General features: G+C 38.7%; 1 protein-coding gene across 13 annotated transcripts in view; it reads left to right on the top strand.

Moving 5' to 3' along the window:
- LOC109069345 (neurexin-1a-like) overlaps nt 1-24,565 on the top strand; it is a 174,196-nt gene that overhangs the window by 113,788 nt on the left and 35,843 nt on the right. For all 13 annotated transcript variants that reach the window (XM_042736275.1, XM_042736274.1, XM_042736270.1 and 10 more), the window contains 2 exons: nt 10,095-10,276; nt 21,991-22,162. In XM_042736275.1, the coding sequence (XP_042592209.1) occupies nt 10,095-10,276; nt 21,991-22,162 (354 nt within the window). The remainder of the gene's footprint in view (nt 1-10,094; nt 10,277-21,990; nt 22,163-24,565) is intronic.

Raw genomic sequence — 24,565 nt, 5'->3', positions numbered from 1 at the left:
TGGCACCTTAGGCATCATCCTGAACCACAGGACAGGAAGAGGAGGGAGTAGAGTCTCACTACAGCTGGACCACCCCCCAAGCGGCCTCTCTCAGAACTCTTATCACCCAATTCAGTTCCGGGTGCAGAGGAAAGTGTACCTGTTGCAAATTCTGGGCTCATACAAGCACCCAAGCAACTGCCTGCTGTTCTAGTGGGAAAAATAAAACAATAGCATTTTCAAAAAGTGTGCAAATTTCCACTTCCGTTCCTCACAAGTGCCCTGTTCCTGTGCAGTGCCCAGCCACTCTAACTAATCCAACCCCTTGCCACGTGGGCTGAGGTCTGGTAGGCCATCCCCGGAGTTTCAGAATGGGTGATGGGGATAATAAAACGATGTTGCTCACTTTATTTTGCATGAAGACCCCCGTGCTTCAGTGGCATGGTCGTCACCTCGATTCAGAGCAAGGACGCGCACGTCCTGCCCTCAGAGGTGATGAATCTGTTGGCAAAAGGAGCTGTAGAGATGGTTTCTCTGTCTCAGAGTGAGTCAAGCTTCTACAGCCATTACTTCCTCGTCCCCAAAAAGGATGGCAGCCTCCAGCCCATCCTCGATCTTAGATGCCTGAACCACACCCTCATTAAGAGGTCGTTCAGAATGACTATGCTAAAACAGATTCTCTCGCAAATTCACTCAGGGGACTGGTTCTCTTCTCTGGATCTGAAAGACTCATACTTTCACATCCAGATACCCCCCCCCCCTCACAGACAATTCTTGAGATTCGCCTTCGAGGGAGTGGCTTATCTACATACGGTCCTTCCCTTCGGACAGTCTCTGGCTCCCCACACTTTTACGAAATGCATGGACACGGCTCTTTCCCCTCTGAGTCAGATGGGAATGCGCATTCTCAACTACTTCAACGACTGTCTCATTTTGGCCCAGTCAGAGGCAGAATTGATATCTCACAGGAACCTATATCACATCCAACTAAAGCTAAATTTACCCAAGATAAATATTTCCAATAGCACGCTGCTCACTGGGAGTGGTGCATGTGCCGGGCAGATTGAACCGAGGAGCAGACATGCCATCACGGAGCAACATCCCCTCAGAGGAGTTGATGCTCCATCCGCAGATGGTCCAGAGAACCTGGGAAATCATTGGCAGGGCCGAAGTAGACCTCTTCACCTCAGAAGACAACTCTCCCTGCCCAATAGTAATTGAAGGGATAGTAACTGAAAAGAGCTGTTGATCCCCAAAGATGGTAAAGCATTAAATTTCTAATCATTAGAGATAAGCAGACCAGTACCTCCACCTCTTCCAGTCAAACAGGTGGAGTGGGAAAATGAGAAATTATTGGAAAATGCTGCAGGTGTAGCAGTGTCCTCTGGTTTGATCCAGGTCTCTGTCAGGGCCATGAGATTTAGCTTTGAATGACTAATAATAGAAGTAATGAAATTGGCTTTGTTTACAACAGACTGGCAATTCCAGAGACCAATAGAAAAAGAAAGTAGTGTCTTAGCAGACATAGGCAAAGTGTGCAGGTTGTTAGGATTGAGCTGCCCACAATGTGTTAAATGTGGGTTAAATGTGGTTTTCGAGTAGTAGTGATAGGAAACACATAGTAAGAATTGGTTATAAAAACTGAAACAGAAGTGAAACAAGTAGTAGGAAAAAGGATGCCGCAATCGCTGCCATGGTATACTACCCATTTTTATACCCGTCTGACAAAACGGAAATTGAATTTAGCTGAACACACTTTACTGTTTATCACAACAAAGGTCTAAGCAAGCACATGGCACTGACAAGGTATGCGATACAGTACGAGACCAAACGCAACTTCAGCACATCTCAACACAGTAAACAAACAAGCGTTTCCTAGCAACGACAACTGCGCTAAACACTGAGACAAGAAATAAATACACTTATGATCTGCTTTTAACTTCTGCTGATTGACTGCTTCTCTTTCTTTATGTATTTTTTAATATAAATCAAAGTAAAAAATATAAAGAAACACAATGTAACTAATAACCCAGAAATAGTTTCACTTTTCAAATTGTTATTGAAGATGTCCAAAAGCTAACTGGAGTCAGATGTTTCAGTGAAGGAGAAAGGATTGGAAGTGTAGGTTGCACAGGTGCTCTGTCCTTGCAATAAAGGCACACATAGTATGGATGCTGTTCTATTCAAGAGAGATTGATTAGCGTCAACAATGCTTGGATTACGACAACTTATACATGACTTAGATGATGCATTTTAGAGATGTACAAAGCTATGGTGACCATACATCCACTTTTTTTCCAGGCATGTCCTGGTGGGGATTTCTAAATTGCCTAACATTTCCCAGTTTTGGCTTTATTTCCCTATTGATGTGCTCTCAACAGTTTTCATACATGATATGTATGACCATTCTCTGTAGAAGCTGCTTTCTCACATGCCATGATTGGTTGATTATGTTCAATGCCTACACGTTGTTGGTCAACCTGTTTAGCAGTTATTACATTCAGCAGGTATTAAAACAATAGCAAAGCAAAGCCAAAACCATTTTAGGCAATTTATAAATCTCGACCAGGACATGTCCGGGAAAAAATGGATGTATGGTCACGCGAACAAAGCTGGTAAAGGCATTGCAAAAGAATTGGGTGTTCATCAATCTATACCACCAAATGTAGGGCAAACTAAAAACCGATTTGTAGAAAGGAATGGCTCAAAATTCATCCTCAACTTCACGCAAGTCTTTCAAGCAACTATATGAAACATTTGGCAGCAGCTGTTGCTGTTAAAGGAGGAACTACAAGTCACGTGGCATGTATATCAGCTTTTAATCAGCTCCCTAGGTCATGAATCAATATGCCGTGTACATGAATTCAGGCATTGGCAAGGACTGATTCACTACACTTTGGGACACTGATGACTCAGTTTCCACCAACATAATCACAGTTGCGTAGGCTATGTCTACACTAATCCGGATACATTTGAAAACATATCTTTTTCTCTGAGTTTTGGCCTTCTGTCCAGACTGAGACAGCGATTTTGTCCTGTGAAAGTGGAACTGTTTGAAGATGCTCTGCCAAGTGGATAAATTAGAAAATTCAATTTCCACATTAGTAGTGTGGGCTGTGAAAACAGATGTATTTGAAAATGATGACACACACTTAGTCATTTACCGAGACATGTGCTTGTTATGTGCTATTCACTTTAGCACTGTTGCTGTCAAGTCGTCACCTTTATTTATATAGCGCTTTTAACAATACAGATTGTGTCAAAGCAACTGTACAGCATTATTTGAGAAAATAGTGTCAATATTGCAAAATGACAAAAGTAAACACTCATTTTTCAGTTACAGGCAGTTCATCACTGAAATCAGTGATAAATTATTATATATATATATATATATATATATATATATATATATATATATATATATATATATATATATATATATATATATACACACACACACACACACACACACACACACAATAAAATGTATATTTAATCTTAAAATGATTTCATCACATACAGTGAAAGAGTAAGAAAAGCAGCATTAGACTATAGCTCATGCTGCATGTTTTTTTTTTCTGCATAACAGAGCATGTACAGCACCCTAAAGAAATGCCTGAGAGAGAGAGAGAGAGAGAGAGAGAGAGAGAATACTGGTATGCCCTACATTATGGGGACCCCACGAGTATAGTAATACCATGGAGCCAATTTTGGTCCCCTTGAGGGAATAAACATAAATTTTTTGTTTGTTTGTTTTCTGTGAGGGGTAGGTTTAGGGGTAGGGGATACAATTTACAGTTTGTACAGAATAAAAATCATTACGTCTATGGAATGTTACCATAAAACAAGGAAGCACAAATTATCTCTCTGTGAGTGTGTGCCTGTGTGCACATTATGTGTAATGTTAATGAATAAAGATTGATATATACTCACTGGCAACTTTATTAGGTACACCTTGCTAGTACCGGGTTGGACCCCAGAACTGCCTTAATTCTTCGTGGCATAGATTCAACAAGGTGTTGTTGGTCCATATTGACATGATAGCATCACTCAGTTGCTGCAGATTTGTCGGCTGCACATCCATGATGCAAATCTCCTGTTCCATCACATCACATCCATCACATCCCAAAGCTGCTCTATTGGATTGAGGAGTGAATACTGTGGAGGCCATTTGAGTAAAGTGAACTCCTTGTTCAAGAAAACAGTCTGAGATGATTTAAACTTTGTGACATGGTGCATTATCCTGCTGAAAGTAGCCATCAGAAGATGGGTACAATATAGTCATAAAGGGATGGACATGGTCAGCAACAATACTCAGGTAGGCTGTGGCATTTAAATGATGCTCAATTGGTACTAAGGGGCCCAAAGTGTGCCAAGAATATATCCCCCACACCATTACACCACCACCACCAGCCTGTACCGTTGAGACAAGGCAGGATGGATCCATGCTTTCATGTTCTTTACACCAAATTCTGACCCTACCATCTGAATGTTGTAGCAGAAATCGAGACTCATCAGACCAGGCAATGTTTTTCCAATCTTCTTTTGTCCAATTTTGATGAGCCTGTGCGAATTGTAGCCTTCGTTTCCTGTTCTTAGCTGACAGGAGCGGCACCCGGTCTGGTCTTCTGCTGCTGTAGCCCATCTGCTTCAGGGTTCGACGTGTTGTGCATTCAGAGATGGTATTCTGCATACCTTGGTTGCAATGAGTGGTTATTTGAGTAACTGTTACCTTTCTATCATCTCTAACCAGTCTGCCCATTCTCCTCTGACCTCAAGAAGGAATTTTCGTCCACACAACTGCCACTCACTAGACATTTTCTCTTTTTCGGACCATTCTCTGTAAACCATAGAGATGGTTGTGCGTGAAAATCCCAGTAGATCAGCAGTTTTTGAAATACTCAGACCAGCCCGTCTGGCACCAACAATCATTCCACATTCAAAGTCACTTAAAGCGCCTTTATTCCCCATTCTGATGCTCAGTCTGAACTTCAGCAAGTCATCTTCACCACATCTAGATGCCTAAATGCATTGAGTTGCTGCCATGTGATTGGCTGATTAGCAATTTGTGTTACCAAGCAATTGAACAGGTATACCTAATAAAGTGGCCAGTGAGTGTATTTTGCCAGAAGAAAAAAACCTACTCATTTAGCCATTTTATGAACTGATATGCTTCAGGTACAATATTACATTCCCATCATTCTATGTTGCATGATAATAATAATAATAATAATAATAATAATAATAATAATAATAATAATAATAATATCACCTGAACAAAAGTGGTCAAACTACACAATGTTGCCCTGAGGCAATGAACAAAAAAACACAGTTTTAGTATATAAATAAAAATAAAATAAGACTTTGAACAATCAAACATACTTCCTTACATATTAATGCACGTGTATTTAAAAAAAAAAAAAATAAAGTTATTTAAATTTAAACGTTAAAAAGTTGTTTATCTTACTTATTTTTGAAACTGTGTCCCAGGTGGCTTTGCTTCCTAAAAGCACTGCCTCACACCCCCCATAAAAAGGCCACACCCACTCTAGACGCTAAATGAACAGACATATCAGATGTAATTTAGATACTGTATGTATTGTTTTTTTTTTTTTTTTTTTTTTTTTTTTATTAAATAATTTAAAGGGGCGGTGAGAAGTCCAAAAAGGTAGTTTGTTGGCTAAGGGCAACACTATGCCAATGAGGGATATACTGTACACACACACACACACACACACACACACACAGTATTTGCACACTTACAGGATTCAGACCATCAAACAAATTTTAATATTACACAAAGATTATGCAAATTAATACAAAATGCAGTTTTTACATGATGATTTAATTTATTAAGGGCAAAAAGCTGTCTAAACCTACCTGGCCCTACATGAAAAATTAATTGCCCCCTCCTGTTAAATCATGAACTGATTAACCACATTATTGTAGAAAGCTGAGTTAAATTTCACTAGCCAAACCCAGGCCTGTTTACTGCCAGTTCTGTTGAATCGAGAAATGAAGCATGCTTAAAGAGCAACACATCATGCCGTGACCTAAAGAAATTCAAGAACAGATGAGAAACAAAGTAGTTGACATGTACTGTATCAGTCTGAAAAGGGTTATAAAGCCATTTCTAAGGCTTTTGGGACTTCAGCATATATATATATATATATTATATATATATATATATATATATATATATATATATATATTATATATATATATATATATATATATATATATATATGCCACCAGAACAGAATTAAAAATAAAACAATCAAGATGAAATTGAAGTGCAGACTTTAAGCTTTAATTCAAGGAGTTGAACAAAAATATAATATAAAATTCTTAGGCATTACAACCATTTTTATACACAGTCCCCACATTTTCAGGGGCTCAAATGTAATTTGACAAATAAATAAAATCATAAATAAAATGTTTCTTTTTAATATTTAGTTGAGAATCCTTCGCCAGCAATGACTGCCTTAAGTCTGGGACTCATGGACATCAGCAGAGACTGGGTTTCCTCCTTTGTGATGCTTTGCCAGGCCTTAACTGCAGCTGACTTCAGTTGTTGTTTGTTTCAGGGTCTTTCTGCCTTAAGTTTCTCTTCAGCAAGTGAAATGCTGCTCAATCAGGTTGAAATAAGGAGAATGACTTGGACATTGCAGAAAATTCCACTTTTTTTACGTTCAAAAATTCCTGGGTTACTTTTGCTTATTTTTGGGTCATTGTGGATATGTACTACGAAGCGCCGCCCAGTCAGCTTTGCTGCATTTGACTGAATCTGGGCAGAGAGTATATCGCTATATACTTCAGAATCAAATCATCACTAAACACCAGTAACCCAGTTCCACTGGAAGCCATGCTCATACCATCACACTGCTCCATGTTTCACAGATGATGTTGTATGCTTTGGATCATGAGCTGTTCCAAGACTTCTCCATACTTTTTTCTTCCTGTCATTCTGATACAGGTTGATCTTAATTTCAGCTGTCCAAAGAATGCTTTTCCAGAAATGGTCTGGCTTTTTAAAAATCTTTTGTGGCAATGTCTAATCTGGCCTTGTTTGCACCTTGCGGTGAAGCCTCTGTATTTGCTCTCTATACTCATATCTTGATTGTAGACTTTGACAGTGACACATCTTCTTCTTGGATTGTGTTCTTCTCTTGGCTGGATGTTGTAAAAGGGTTTTTCTTTACTATATAGAGGATTCTCCAATCATCCACCACTGTAATCCTCTGTTGATGTCCATGCCTTTTTATGTTGCTGAGCTCACTTGTGTGTTCTTTTTTTTTCTCAGAATATACTAAACTGTTGATTTGGCCACTCAGAATGTTCCTCTCTGATGGATTTGTTTTGTTTTTGAAGCCTAACAATCGTCTGTTTCACTTGTATGGAGAGCTCATTTGACCGCATGATGTGGATTCACAGCAACAGCTTCCAAATGCAAATGGTACACTTGGAATCAACTCCAGAACATTCACCTGCTTAGTTAATGTAGAAAAAACGAATGAATAGCCCACGCCTGTTCATGAAATAGCATTTGAGTCAACTGTCCAATTACCTATGTTCCCTTGAAAATGCGGGAAAGTACCTTTCCTCCAATTTGGATGTGAATACTCTCAAATTAAAGCTAAGAGTGTGCACTTTAAGCCCACGTTCATTATATAACTGCAACTTGAAAATGTTTTGGTCAGCAGCTAAAATAATACAAATTGTGCCTGTGTCCAAATATATATGGACCTAATTGTGCATATATATATACACACACACACTCCCCTCCAAATGTATTGGAACAGTGAGGCCAATTCCTTTATTTTTGCTGTTGACTGAAAGCATTTGGATTTGACATCAAAAGATGAATATGAGACAAGAGATCAACATTTCACCTTTTATTTCCAGGGATTTTCATCAGGATCTGATAACCACAACTTAGAAGATAGCACCGTTTGTTCGAAACAACCCATTGCTCATGTTACCAAAATTATTGGAACATATGACTGACAGGTGTGTTTTGTTGCCCTGGTGTGTCCTATTATATTGATTATTCAAACAATGTTTCAGATTTGGATTTTGCCTGTGCAGACTGCATTTACAGTTAGACGTGTAACTAACATGAAAAACAGAGAGCTGTCTACGGGTGAAAAACAAGCAATTGTGAAGCTGAGAAAAGATCAATCAGAGCCACTGCACAAACATTAGCCCTAGCCAGTACAACCATTTGGAATGTCCTGAGGAAGACAGAAACCACCGGTGTACTAAGTAACAGACCTCAAACAGGTAGACCAAGGAAAACATCAGCAGTTGACAACATAATCATTGTGACAGCTGTAAAGAAAGACCCTAAAACAACTGTTAGTGACATCAGCAGCAACCTCCAGAGGGCAGGACTGAAGGTATCACAGTCTACTGTTCGCAGACGACTTCATGAACAAAAGTACAGAGGGTACACCTCTCATTAGCAAGAAGAATAGGAGACAAGCCAAAAAAAATCTGGACAAAGTTTTATGGACAGATGAGACAAAGACTAACCTTTACCAAAGTGATAGAAAGGCTAAAAAAAGGTTCTACTCATGATCCCAAACATACAAGCTCATCTTAAACAAAGTGGAGGTAATGTCATGGCTTGGGCTTGCATCGCTTCTCATTATTCCTAATTGATGATGTAACACTTGACGGCGGCAGCAACATAAACTCGGAAGTCTAAAGAAACATTTTGTCTGCCAATTTACAGAAAGATGCAACCAAACTGATTGGGAGATCCTTCATCATGCAGCAAGATAATGACACAAAACATAATGCCAAAGCAACAAAGGAGTTCATCAGGGGCAAGAAGTGGAAGGTTTTAGACTGTCCAAGTCAATCTATAGACTTAAACCCTATAGAGCATGTATTTTACCTGCTTAAGAAGAGACTGAAGAGAGTAACCACCAAAAACTGAAAGAGGCTGCGGTGAAAGAAACCACATTTTTCTGTGGTTGTTAAGCATTATAAATTAGACAATACAGGTCAATATTGTAAGTACTGTGAGATAATGTGGATTTCTTGTTCTCTGTTGCAGGATTGATAGAATCCCTACATCTATTTTCCCACTCTGTTTTCTTGAAATGTTGAGCGTTGCCTTCTTTTTTCCACTTGACTCCCTCTGTGCGATTTTTTTCTTCTTCCTCTCTTTGAGCTCATCTGTGGTAATTGGAACTGCTGTTGAATAACACATTTGTTGACAAAAAAAAAAGAAAGAAAAAAGAAATTAAAGAAGCCACAAGGTTTTGACATTTGCATTTACAAATCCTTATTAGCTCAAATATAGCATGAAAGAGTTACACATTGATGTAATTTCCAGTACTAATGATGTACAGTAATTGCAGCCAGCATGTTTTGACAACAGAAAAGAACCAGGAAGAAAACCCTAGAATGCATAAAGTGCTGAAAGTTTGTGAATTTTGGATTCTTTTTCTATTAAGTTGTTTTTCACATCTTATTCTTCTGCTCCCTCTCTTTATTTTCACACACATGCAGACAAATCCATTTATGTGAGAAAAAACTTGGGATACTACCATCTAAATAGTTTTGCTACTGAAAATCTACCTGACATTTTTCAGCAGCGAGGTGGTAGCATAAGAGAGACACGGCTGACCAACACTGCTGAGACTTTGCAATGCACACACCTCTCTTGCTTATGCTTTCACTCTCTACAATAACTCAACTGCAATAGCGAAAGCCTCTGCATGATCTGTTTAAAGCCTGCTGAGGTCACTACCATTCAAACACTTATAGACAGGGGGATTGGTCAAAGAGATGATCCTAAAACATCTTCCAACTCATGACCCTAAAACACTTGCCAGACAGCGAGAGAATATACACACACAAAGTCAGGGAGTGAAAGAGCAAGAAAAATACAAATACATCATCTTTACATACAGGTTGGGCAACAAATTTGATCAATTATTTTAAATTTAAATTCTAAATTAAACTAAAATCAAATTCAGACTATCTATCTATCTATCTATCTATCTATCTTATTATATATTACCTATATATATTATTTTTTATATATGTTTATAAAGTGACTGAACTCTCTCTGTTTGTTTGCACATCTGTGTCTCTTGCAGCAGGCACCACATATATATTTGGAAGAGACGGTGGTCTGATCACGTACACATGGCCACCAAACGACCGGCCAAGCACACGAGCCGATCGGCTGGCGATGGGATTCAGTACTCATCTGAAGGAAGCTTTACTGGTGCGAGTGAACAGCTCCTCTGGGTTAGGTGACTATCTCAAACTACACATTGTAAGTGGACCATTTCTCTATTTTACATTTGTATTTTATGGAAAATACAAAAAGTGCATTATATTATTATACTAAAAATGTTTTAAAGATCAATTTATTGCTGTACTAATTTACACAAGAAAATAAGGCACATACAAACACTACCATCTACAGATCTAAACAAAAGTTTAAAACAAGTGAGGCAAGAGAATTGTTTTTATTATTATTATTATTTTTTTTTTTTTACACTTTCATGCTTATACTGTCTGAAACCATTCTAATGCTAACTTATTTAATATTCACTACATAGCGAATACTACATGTGAGTGTAAATGTGTGACAGTGCTGTGCTATGTGCATGATGTTATATTGAATGTGGTGTGTCCAGGACACTGTATTTACATCTGTCCACATCAGAGACAGATGTTACCAGATGTAAACTGACACACAAAATACTGTTAATGAAACAGCAAACACATGCAAACACTTTTAGAGAAACGCATAGACAAAATTGTTATAGCAAGTATACATACACACACACACACACACACACACACACACACACACACACAAACAGTGACTTGCATAGGCACATGTGAAAGTGTCATTGGTTCTTAGTGCTGCAGTGTAGCACTGTGTCAGGTCAACTCTGGTCTGCGGGTAAATGTGAGTTTCGTGAGTTTCACCTCAGCAGGGCAGGGCACATCTGAACAGATGCACAAAATAAGACACGTTAGACACAACATCACACACACAGCACCACACATCACGCTGAACACATGCAACAACACACATACTGTAACTGCCCTTACACTGCAAGAAAAGTCAGTTTATTTATACAAAACCAGAGATAAAAGAAACAATATTCCAATTGCTCACTATATTTAAATTTATTTATTTATCTAAATCACTATATTTAAATGTATTTATTTATCTAAGAGACTTATAATGCATGTACTGTAAGTCTGCAATGTTTCCAAAAAGTGCAACAAAAGACTTAAGGAGGCAAGAGCACTACAAAGACCCAACAATATAAAGAGTTTCAAACCACATTGTCTTGAAGAGTACAGGCTAGAACAGGGAGGGCTTTAAGAAATTGAGAAAACAGAGAAGGGTTTTTTTTTTTTTTTTTTCATCTCACACAAGAGATGAGTTTTCAGCTGCTTCTTGAATATTGTCAGGGATTCATCTCTCCAGCTAGGAATATCATTTTGGTAGCTAGGAACAGTGAATAAGCAGTGAATTTTTCTGGAAATTATTGTATCATGGGGCACTGCTTACTCATTAACTGCAGGCTTCTGCAGGGAATGTAGACTCATGAGAGAGTGAAAGCATCAAGCATCAGTGTTTTGAACTTGATGTGACCTGTAACTGGTGGACCGTATAGATAAATAAAGAGCTGTGAAGCAGGGTCTCTTGGGCTCATTAAAGACCAGTCGTGCTGCTGCTCTTTGGATAATTTGTGGGGGTCCAGCCATAATTTGTGGGGGTCCATGCTGTCTTTGTAATGTGGTCTTTGAAGTTCAGATGGTCATTTGGATTTCTGTCTGATCTGCTTGGGACTATTGTAGGTGATACTACAATGCTGCAATGTACATGCTAGCTTGCAGTCGGCTGTCGTCTGTGCAGTGTGTGCAGCTTTTTGATCCAGACGCAGCTGATGTGAGGTGAAAACACCATCAGTTTTCATCGCAGCTAGTCATCACTTGGTTTGTCCAGCCTTAAGATTTCTATGGGTGGATGCTGAAGTCACTAAAGAGCACCTAAAGATAGTGGCCCAGCTAACCTTGTAAAGACTGATTTATACTCGTCCGCTAGTTCGCTTGGGTGTGAGCATCATAGTTTTACTCCTCGTCACCCTCTGTGGTTTCAAAGAATAGTACAACTGCAAACGCGACAAGTATAAAAGCCTCGTCCAATTGGGAAGGTGTGTACGCAGTCAGCGGAGGCTTGTGGAGCGGAGCCAGGCGAAAGTATAAATCCCGCTTAAGGGTGGTTTCCCTACAGTGGTTAAGTGGTTAAGACTAAAGAAACATTATCAGTATGATGGTATAAAACTGTATATTTCTTAAATTTCTTTCCAAAGTTAATGATGAATCAATACTAGTTAGCACATAATTTATAATTGAAATGGCTTTGAGACATGTAGGTAATTTTACCCAGTATATATGTAAAATGTTTAGAGAGAGAGAGAGAGAGAGCGAGAGAGAGAGAGAGAGCAGAGCCCCAAGAAGAGGGCCTCAGTGAAGAGATATCACTATAGCCAAGAAAAGAAACAGAAAAATTGTTAATTTTCTTTTATCTCTTCCTTGACCTTGTAATTAAAACCAAATGTGAGATATTTAGACTGACCAATCAGCACATTACACCTTCACCTACTTTACTAAAGGTGTGACAATTAGCAGACCCCCGATGTACACACATCATGGCCTACAAGCCTGATTACTATCAGCAACTCTGTGCCTTCAGGAATGCAGGTTTTAGACAGGAAAGCAAAAGTCTTTGATCTTTTTCGGCCCTGCAACCTGTAGGGTGATAAACGATGACAACATAGAGGTTTATAGGAAATGTGACAGTAAATAGATGAAATTAGAAGAATTATTGTTGTACAGAGAAGAGACAGTTGAATATTTCCAGCTGTTACAAATAAGTAGACCTGTACCCACACCTCTTCCAGCCTGACAGAGAGAAAGAGAAGCAGTCAAAGAGAGAGCAGCAGGGGTTGCAGTGTCCTCTGGTCAAATTCAGTCCCAGGATGCTAAGAGCTTAGTGAGTAGCAAAGGCCTAGATAAAGTCTGCTTTGTTTACTGCTGACTAGCACTAGCACTAGCACTTGAAGAGGTGCAAACTGGATGCAGGTTAATTAGATTGCAGTGTCAGATGTTGCAGTTTTGCAGAGAAACAATAGGAATATCTTGAATGTGGTCCAATAGAGAGTAAAAAAGAAAGTTGGAAGATGAAAATGAAAATGAAAATGAAAAGAAGATACTTGCCAGATGCATCTTGTTAAATGTTTGCTGAGTAGAGTTGGGAATCAAAACCAGTTCTTATTCTGAGTTCAGGATTTAGTAAAGAGACATGAGCTTGCATTCTCAATGGAATGAGAGAGAAAGACTGAATACCATAACTTAATCAAACGACAATAAATACATGTCAATGTTTGTTTCATGCAGTGGTTCCTAATGGTTTTGCTACAGGACCCAGAATTTACACTGGATAAGTTTCACATAAAGTCAGTATCATAAAAAAATGTTTCATAAGAAAAAAAACAACAACCATGGAGGAATATTAAAGAATACATAGAAAGCTACAACAGCAAAATGTACTCGCAAAGGGAATTTCTTTCAAAGTGTTGCTTTGTGTGTATTTTTCTTACAAAGGTCCCTTCCAGCTGTCAGATAGACGAGAGGTGTGTCATCTGCCTATGCTTCATTGTTGCAGAGCCCACTCTTAACTAGACAGACTGCTCTCACTGTGAGTGTGTGAGTCTCAGGACACTGTGCTCTAGGGAAGCACCTGATTTAAATGTGAAAGCCCAACAGCAGAAAGGATCAGGAGGTTTATGCTGATGAGCTCCCACCGGCCCAGTTCCTGCATTCTTCTCACTCTCCCAATTCTGCAGTTTCAAGTGTGTTCTTCACGTGAGTGGACCTCTATCCCTCCATGAGAGACCACAGTCTGGCCATGTTCAGTGGTTCAGACGAAGGGAATGATACCATGTTTTTGGCAGCCTGCCAAGGGTAATATTGGTGTGCATCTGGACAGGTGTGGGGAAAGCATGACATGTCAACTTTTTAGAGCTCCTTGTAGTGTGTCTGGCACTCAAAACATTTCAGTTAGAAGTAAAGAGACCAATATTTCCTTGTTTGTACAGGAAGCACGGTCTTATATAAACCATCAGGCCTCAATACAGTTAGCAAGTTGGCTCTTATTGTCATTGTCTATGTAAGCGGGTTACATCATCTCCTAAAGTGGCTTTATTTCTATAGCTTGTGTTTGGTGCTGTGTTTGCTAGCATACAGCACTAAACACTGTGCAAACTTAGTCATTGTTTACAATTAGGTTATGTAGGGCAGATTGTACTTGTGTGTGTGTGTGTTTGTGTGCGTGTAGCTACACTTCAGCTGCTACCATTTTCAATCAGGTCATAGTGTAAACTTTAGTGTGGCTATATTCACTGGTGCAGGCCATTGTCACTGCCACAGTAGCATGTTTAAGTAACTGTATTGATGTGGCTTATGCTTATTAACAACTCGGCTCTGCTAGGCTGGGTCAGTTCTGCGCTGATAACACACCATGATTTTTTACTGTCCCCATAGCATAAGCTTTTGACACAATGTCAAGTGTACCAATATTAAAAGGGAACAAATCCAGTTACTCATGTAAACTTGATTCCTTGAGATGAGAGAACGAAACATTGCACATGCTGGCCATGTTCTTCTGCTTGAACAAGGGTGAGCTTTGCTCTTTTTGATTCAGTTGAAGGAATCTAAGGAGATGCCATTTGTGTTTTATATATACAGTAGACTATGAGCTATGCCAAAGTTGTATGCTCAAATGCCATTGGCTAGTGAATTTCACTAACAGGCTTTAGTCAATCACAAGCTACCGGCATCATGTCAAATGTCTCATCTCAGGGAATCAGTTCATTTATGAACCTGTATTTTATACAATTTTAAAATGAAGATTGAATTTATACAAAATGCTGCAGAGTTTGAAAGGGATTCTTTTCCATGCATTATAGTGTATAGGGACTGTAGCTTTCAAGCTTCAGAAGGGATGCAAAAGCACCATATCAGCTTTTAAGAGCTTCACTTTTATTATGTTTAAAAGAACGGCAAGATATTCTGCAGGTAAATTGTAACTGAATAAGAACCATAAATGTTCAATTCTTTGGTATTCCCATGTCTAATGTTGAGAATGACAGGGTGTTTGTCCCAGTGGAGGGACAGATTTTGGTTTGCATACCCATGTGGCTCTTCCAGAAGTGAGTGAGATGTCAGGTGAGATATTATTCTGGAGCAGATCAGTCAGCTGTGAGGATATCGTCCTTTAGGGCATTTGTGAGGCAGTGTGGAAGGATGGGAAGAAGAACAGTGCTGAAAGAGAAAAACAGACCTGAGCAAACAGAGAGGGAATTTCAGATGAAGACCAGTAGAAGATTTTTGATTGCTCAGTAAATGGGATAGTGATAGAAATCATAATCGTGTCTATCTCAGATCAGTGGTTTGCAGGTGTTATTGCAGTACTGAACAAAGCTAGGCACCATCTTCCTGAGCAAACAAACTGCTCACAGTTTACTTTTTCAAATATAATTTGTACAAAAAACTGCTTTTGTTTAATAGGTTGCTAGAGGTTCAGTGAATTCATGAAATCAGTGTTTATACCTTTACTTGAATGATAGTGAATACTACTCATCCCTGAGGAGCACTGAAGAGGTTGTTTTTCAGTCTGGATTATGACAGGGTGAATGCATTTTGCTTTCTGTACTGTAATTGCACATATCTATTTTTAGGGGCCAAGCACTGGAGGTGCGATGGATGGCACCTATTGAAATCGTTGGCGTTCTTCTTCTTCTTCTTCTTCTTCTTCTTCTTCTTCTTCTTCCGCCGAAAGTCTATGGCAGCCCATAGAAACGCTTGCGGTAAAGTTGTGAAATTTGGCAAACTGATAGAGGACAGTCTCAACATTAACCATAGCAAATTTGGAGTCTCTAACTCAAACTCTCTAGCACCACCACTTGTCCAAAATGTCAATTATTTTATGCTAATAACTTTTGAAGTGTAAGGCACAAAATTAAAAATCTTTTTTTTTTTTCTCTGAATCCTTGGCTCATGCCGAGTCGAACACCAAAATGTAAAAATCGCAGGGTTTAGTTTTTCGCTATTTTCAACTCGTCCTAGACTGTTAGTCCGATTTTTACAAAAAATGGCTCAGATCATCTTCACATGGTACTGGCAAAAAGTTATGGAATTCAAGTTGATTTGTCCCACCGTTCTCGAATAACGCATGAATGAATTTGACAAAAATCACGCAAAAATGGATGTGAGGCTATATCTCTGTAACGGTTTGGCGTATTGAAACCAAACTTGGTGTGGGTTATAACAAGCATGACCTGAGGCTACCTGCAGTTGTACGGCACAGTGCCACCTAGTGGTTAGGAGATACGAAAAATGCATATTTTTGCTTATAACGTCTGAATGGTTTGTTCAAAAATCACAAAACTTTATCCCTTTAGATTGGGTGCATCACGTTGCGTCGAATGAATTTTCCCATGTCAGCCATTTTGGCCATTGGCCATTTTGAATTGTGTTCTAAAATGCTGTATTTTACGAACGCATTAGTGTATTGTTACGAAACTACTTACAAAAATCTTCAGCACCATGCCCTGATGGTACTCAAAAAGATTGGGCACAGTGCCACCTTGTGGTCAAAAGTTATAAAGAAATTTACAAAAATGCTAATAACTTTGAATAAATTGGACTGAACTGAAAGTGGTCTCACTATATTCTTTGGGTCATGCCGATACCAATTATGGCAAAATTGGCCAAACACCCTTCCCCCACATTTATAAAAATTTAAAAAACACACTTTCTAAAACCCCCTAAAAACCTATACCAAAATTCACAAAAAATTACACACATAACATCCACACAAAAATCTCAAAAAAATATGAATGATTTTGTGTCGATATACGAAGCGGTTTTCGTTTAGCGCATCAACAAATTTGTTGGAAAGATGCCAAAATAGATCTGAGGCTGTATCTCTGCAAAGCTTTGACATATTTACACCAAACTTTGTATGTGCCATTGTCACCTCAAACTGATCGCTCCACATCAATTTGGTAACAGTGCCGCCTATTGGTCAAAAGTAATAAACCATTCATTAATTCTTAATTATGAAATTTTCAAAAGTGCTTATAACTTTTGATTGCATTGACCTATTGTAATGAAACTGGTTTCAAAATATTCCTTGGGTCATGCCGACAACATACATATCAATTATGTCATAATAAGCCGAACTTCCTGTCGGCCATTTTGATTTATGTTGAAAACCTACTTTTTTGCACTCCTCATCATCCGTTGATCCGATTTTCACAAAAATCGAGTCAGATGATCTTAAGGCTGTACTGACAAAAAGTTATGGATTTCTTGTTGATAAACGAAACCGTTTTCGTACCTCGATGCTACAGATTTTAGGCATAGTGCCAAACTCCATCTCAGGTTGTATCTCTTCAAAGCTTTGACATAATGACAACAAACTTTGTGTGTTCCATTGTCACCTCACACAGAACACACCAAAATGATTTGATTACAGCACCACATGTTGGTCAAAAGTGATAAGCCATTTAATCATATTATTAGTGGTTGTATTTATGATTTTTCAGCCATTTCAATCATCCTAAAATTGCTTTTATTACTCATTGTTGCATTTGGTCTGATGCTTCATGCCATGCTTAGCTCCTCTATTTGCTGCTGGAGTGCTTGGCCCCGCAATTGCTGTTTGCAGACATATATATATATGCATATATATATATATATATATATATATATATATATATATATATATATACATAATTTATTTTTGTTTGCAGTAGCTCTGATTCTATTAAATTTGCAGTTTGAGGTTCTACTGCATCTTGATGCTCAGAGTTTTGTGCTCATCTTTGATTGATAATTCATCTGAAGGCTCTTTCGTGGGCTCTTTGCTCTGTGTTGTGTTTCGTGCCTGTCAGCCATCATTGATTTCCAGAGCATGTTGTGCGTATGTTTATTTTTGCCACGGCTCCACTGGGAAGTCTGTCGCACGCAATTCCCAGCACACCAATTAAAACACCTGCCCATTGACATGAACTTACACAGATCACATTACATAGCCAGATGAAACCTGCTGCTGTGCATGACACAGACACGCACATAGACCCAAACTCCCATCACAGCGCCACAATTCTGGCACGCGATTCCACCCGCTTTAACTCCCTGCTGGCAGTCAGTTTACTCTGGCCTCAAAGGACACAGTGATTATGTCATCATACAGGCAGTTATTATCAAGCATGTGTGTGTTTGAGAGAGATGCAGTTTTGAGGGGTGAGTGTGCTTTTAACTGTGTTAGAGCATCTCCTTCCTCTCATCACTGTCACTGTTGTTTCCATAGTAACAGTGCAGGTCTGTTCTCAAAATTGCTTTTAGAATATATATCAATAGTTTACACCTGCATGGATTACACTCTCTACCCTAAAGAATAAGCCTGTATCATAAGAGCTCATTAGATATTATTCTAACAGTCTCACTAGATCAAATTGTGCACTGTACACTCACATCCATGTTTGTTAGGCACAATGTTTGTGTAATCACACAATGATGTTATGTGCAATTGTATTATCAAATAACCGAATAATGATGTGAAAAGTGATTGTTTTACATGTCTAAAGCTAGTGAATTAACTAATCTAAATCAACTGACCTTGAGAAACCATAAACACTTTCTTTTCGCCTCTTCATTCAAGCTCTCAGTTCACGTATGCGCATATCAGCGGCTCATTGGTCTTCAGTCCAGGTCAAACTGTTTTCTCGGCACTCCAACAGTCACTTAACTAAATCAATTCATTCATCATAGGATCAGATGTGCCACTATTTTTCTAATTTCCAGTCGGAGTGACTGTCAGGCATCCGAAAGTGAGTTTTGATTGAGTAACTTGTAGATCTTGCTGCTCAAGCCACAAACTGCACAAACCATTCTGAATGGATTCACCAAAAAGAACCAGTTCAAAAGAGCGATTTGTTTGCTAACCGGTCATCACTCCAGACTGTTTATCTGAGAGTCTGGATTACAGGCAATAATGTTGCACAGACCAATAGTTTAGTTTCACCTGACCTTTGGCCTCTAGCAGGCAGAGCACTAGATATGAGCGGATGCAATCCTGTAATCAAATCACTCCACTGCTCCAGATCCACTCCAGGGTTTGTTGGTAGAGTTTTGCTTCTTTTCTGCTGATTATTGAACTTATTGTCTGTGCCACTAAGTGGGTTAGTGCTGCACAATTAATTGTACATTTGCTTTCCACAGTCATCTGTGACATTGGTGTGCTCACAAGAAAAAAAAATACTCAAAAAATATATTGGAGTTTATTCTCATCGTGGCCTGTGTCTAAGAACGGCAGACCGCAAGCTCTTTAAGTCTTGTTAACAGTTGTCTTATGCGAGGGTCATTTTTGCGGCGTGGCTAATGATGAACTGCAAGAACATGAAATATGAACCTATTTATCTATGTGATCTTTTGGAATAAATATATTTTACATCTATTATTTTCCTTGTAACAGATTTAAGATCTACACCCTTTCGATTGTGTTTGGAATTTTAAGCTCAGTAAGTTTGACTGAAGTGTTTACATGAAGGCTTTTCAGTTTGATTGAGGTATCGATCTGATCATCAACAGATTATGAGGCTGCATGTAAACATATCCAGTAAATGAATGGCTGTGAAGTTGCAGGCAGCAGTGTTTCTCGCTGTCAGGCTGGTGTAGGATGTAGTTTGAAGTATAGTCGCTAAGCAACACAAAAGGTGGGAGTGGGATACAAGCTGGACCCGAAGCAGAAACTGATGCAACTTGTAGTGATCCACCCCTGTGGGAGCGAGGAAATCAAACTAAATGTTACTGGAGTGATTTTATTTTGTGTAGCGCAGAGCAGAACATTGCCAATATGATTATTCCAATGCAAAAAAAAAAAAAAAAAAAAGGCTTTTCTAAAAATTCAGAAATTCTAGATATTTTATATTTTGATATCCTATTAATAGGCCCGGAGTTAGCAAGCTTAATGACTTACTTAGTCCTCTCTGTGCTGTCTGGAGCAAGAGGCAGCCACTTCGTTCCGTCTAACGTTGTCCTGGGGCCATCTGGAAAGTAAGCACTTTTCTTTTCAGATCTTTCTCAACTGTTCTTTGCCATGTTTCTTTCGGTTGCCCGCGGTTTCTTTTTCCTTGTGGTGTCCATTTCAGGGCTGTTCTGGGTAGTTAGTCGGCTGGCATGCAGCAGACATGACCAAGCCACCTCTATCGGCGTGACTGGACTGACTCTTGCACTGACTTTACTTCAGTTCTGTCCCTGATATCATCGATGGAGATGTTGTTCGGCCAGAAGACTCTGAGAATCCATCTTAGGCACTTGTTGTGAAAGACCTTCAGCTTTCGCTCCATGGCTTCTGTCGTCTTCCAGCATTCTGAGCCATAGTGAAGAACACTTAACACTTAGTCTTCTTGCTGTTGACCTTTAGCCCTATGGTACTGGCTATTTCACTAAGATTTTCTGTCTTATGCTGAATGTCCTGGTGCTTGTGAGATAGCAGACCAAGGTCGTCTGCGTAATCCACTTCCTCCAGAAGTGAGGTCAGGGTCCACTGGATGCCTTGATGCTTTCCTTGGGTGACGCTTTGCATCAGCTAGTCAATGGCTAGAAAGAATAGGATTGGAGACAGGATTCAGCCTTGCCTCACTCCGGTTCTTGCCGAAGGATGTCATCCACTGCTGCTATAATACGCTGCTGTGTGATATGGCTGAAGATCTTGCTGGTGAGAGAGAGTAGGGTGATGCCTCGCCAATTGTTGCAGTCTCCAAGATCCCCCTTCTTGGGCAGCTTGACGATGATGCCACTTTTTCAGGTCTCTGGGGCTGTCTCTTTCTCCCAAATGTCCTGTAGGATGTGCTGAAGGATCTGCGGCGTCTCCTGGACTTCTACCTTGAGCATTTCAGGGCACACAAACATCCGGTCCTGGAGCCTTGCCGTTCTTCAGCTTGTTAATGGCTTCCCTGATCTCTTCTAATATAATGTCACCAATGTTGATCTCCAAGTCCTCTTCAGCCTCTGGTATGTCAGCAAATGCTGGTGGATCTGGCCTGTTCAGGATGGTTTTGAAATGTTCCCTCCACCTCTCCAGCTTGGTGCGTTCTTCTGTGATGAGATTTCCATCTGCTGCCTTCACTGGGAATGCTAAAGCTTAATGAGTATGATGTATAATAATGTGACACATGACTCCAATAATAAGCCTTCTGTTGAATTCAGCTTTCTACAGTATATAGGTAGTGTCACAGCCTTTTAGCCTATTGAAGGCTGACACATCCATGACATTTATGGCTATAGTGTTGTATGATGATTTTTTAGGAGGGGGTTCGCCACCCATCATTTAGAAATAACATTATCATAACAGTTTCAAAATAATAACATTCCTCTAATGTTCACATAGCCAATAGAAAAAATGCACTTTAAATATATAAAAATGGGTGTCTTAAACATTCAAATCTAACTTTCTCATAACATTTCAAAACAATAGAATGGAATGTTCCTCTAATGTTCACATAACCAAGAAGAAATTTCTGAAAAAAAAAAAATAGCTGGACATTTTGAACTTTTAAAAAACATTCAGAAATAACATTTTCATAGCTCAATGGATAAGTTAGTAAAGCATATTTTTGCTAGCTGCATGCTAAGCCTGGCATAGGGCTTACACACAACTTTATTTTTTTAGATAGTGTTTGTTAATAGCTCTGACTTAGATGAAGACCAGGCCACATTTTATGAGTAATCAATTCGAGTAACTATACAAGTTGTTAATATGATATGATTATAATGATTTCATTTTGTATATTGAATGCTAATTTCAACAATCCAGACTTCATCATTAGTTATAAAAGGGCATAGATTTAACCTCAAGTTTCTACCCATTTCTCTTCGTTTTTCCTCCAGGTAAATGGCTACATTGCGGCTATATTTAATGTGGGCACAGATGACATCAACATCATGGAGAAAGCAAAGTTTGTAAATGATGGAAAGTACCATATAGTGAAGTTCACAAGGAGTGGCGGCAATGCCACACTGCAGGTGGACGATCTACCTGTTATTGAGCGCTACCCCACAGGTGAGACCATCACTTCACACCCCAACAACACCTGCCTGAGCTGCCTGGAACATTACTGAATGATTGTTTAGTTGACATGAATTTGTTTCTAAATACTGCACATTTGTGTCTATATTGAATTTTTCTACTATGAACATAAAAATCTGAATGATATTTAGCTCACCTGTTAGTTAACTGGGTGAAGCACTTACGGTATAGTTTTCACATGTAATTAACATGTTGTTCATAATTTAATTGAAAGATGGGCTAAAGACTCAGGTATACTTAATTGGAAATGTTCCCCTCTGTCTCACACACAGTTGAGCGTGCAAGCGTTTTGAAATATATTCTTTGTCCGTGAATGTAGATAGATGTGTTCTAGTGGACCATCTTTTCAAGCACTCGAATCACTTGTACATGCTCTGTTCACCTCACTAAAGAACACAATAATTAGCTGTGCACACGGACATCAGCAGACGGTCTGTGAGATGGAGTGGAACATAGACAAGGGAAGTGTACTTTCAGTTTCAGTCCTTTAACTAGTCAGGCAACACCCACATTATGAGAGTAAGTTTTTTATTATTTGTTTGTTTTTAATGGTATTGTGTCAGCAGGATTTTTGTGTCACATCGCAGGTGTAATGAGACTGTGTTTCTATAGCAAGACATAATTAATCAAGTTTTATCTCTTAGTTTCAACAAGTCCACCAAGTCCACCAAGGCTCACCTTACAAAACTAAATAGGTTGAAACAGTGATAGTGTAACAGTGAAAGATCTGTACATATAAGTGTCTGCTGATTGTTGTTGGCAAGAAGAAAATATTGATGAAAGTCTGGCATTCCAGGCATGAAGAGACAATAAAAACCCTCTGCGATACTTGCCTTCTCCGTCTGTAGGGAAAGTGCTGCCCAAGATCTGTCAAGGCTTTAATTATTTTGATCCTGTCCTGCTCTGTGTGGACACAATGCACTAGTAAATGCAAAAGTGCAAAAAGTGTTAAAAGTAAATAAACACAAATACTGATAGATGCTATTTATAAATAAAATAACTGTATTTTCTCTGCATTAACTTAAAACAGAAGTTAGATGCTATTTGCACTAAGAGTAAATAGACAAATGGGATTGTAAAAAGGCAGATTCAAATGGGTTGGTGAGTCGCTGCTTGGCGATTCTTACTCCCTGCAGCTGGTACCAGATGGATTTCTTAGTTTGTGTAAATAGCCTCTGCCAACAGGATGGGCTATTTCCATTCACTCTCTGAAAATATTGTACAAAAGTCACTAGGGCAGTACCCTTTAAAAGGGTATTAATATGTACCATTTGGGTACAAATATGTTCACTTTAGTTGCTAATATGCACCATTAAGGTACTAATATGCACCCTTTAGGAGTAAAAAAGTTATAGAGCAAAATGACCTTTTGAAAGGGCCCCCGCCCCAGTGACAACTTTTGTGCCTTTTCGTTCTGATAATGTTCAGTCTAAATAGACACTCTGTTACTTTGTCATACTCTTAAGCTTAGGTTTTTTCATTTACAAAAATAAGTTTTTTAGGCATCAGCTGGTTGATTCATTTTTCACAAAATAACGTATGTTGTTGGTATTATTTCTATTTCTAACCCTCTTGGATACCAAGGTAGCCAAGTTTAAAAAGCCTTGGATAAGAAAATGGGACAAAGTGTCATAGCTGATGCTATTTGAACACCCACACATGACAGTTATCTGAAGCCCATATATAATCATGGCAATACATTAGCTGATAATGCTAACAACACCATCTGAGGCATTGTGTCAGGCTGCACTCTCTGTATTACTTCTCAGTCGTAGCCCAAACTAAGGAGTATGGCAGACTATGTTTCAAAATCTTGTTTCCTACTTAGGGAACAAAGTGTTAACAATCTTTCTTTAATACTATTACATCTTCTTGATTTTAGGTCTAGGGTTAGAAGGAGTAACATTGTGATTGCAATCAATATTTGTTGTAATGGTGGCGGCAAAAAGATGAACGCAACACAAAATTGCCAGTGTGGTTTGTTTTACAAATTAAAGGGAAAAGAGAGAGGAAAAAACATAATAACAAAAATAATAACAGACAAATATCAAAATAACAGTAGAGAATATATATATATTATATATATATATATATATTCAATATATATATATATATATATATATATAAATATTTATTCTATATATATTATAATATATATTTCCATAAGAACAGGGTGTCCGCGGGTCCATAAAAAGTCTTAAAATGTCTTAAATAATGTTTTCCTAATAAAAGCCCATAAAATGTCTTAAATTCAGATTCAATGGGTCTTAAATATTTTTGGTCACATTACTGCAAAAATATATTTTTCAGTAATGACTGTTTACAATCACTGAAGAGACCGAAGATTTTTTATTTATTTTTTCCCTGTGGTAGTTA

This window comes from Cyprinus carpio, chromosome B13, assembly GCF_018340385.1.
Source record: "Cyprinus carpio isolate SPL01 chromosome B13, ASM1834038v1, whole genome shotgun sequence".
NCBI classification, from domain to species: Eukaryota; Metazoa; Chordata; class Actinopteri; order Cypriniformes; family Cyprinidae; genus Cyprinus; species Cyprinus carpio.
This window is presented reverse-complemented; position numbering and strand designations above follow the sequence as displayed.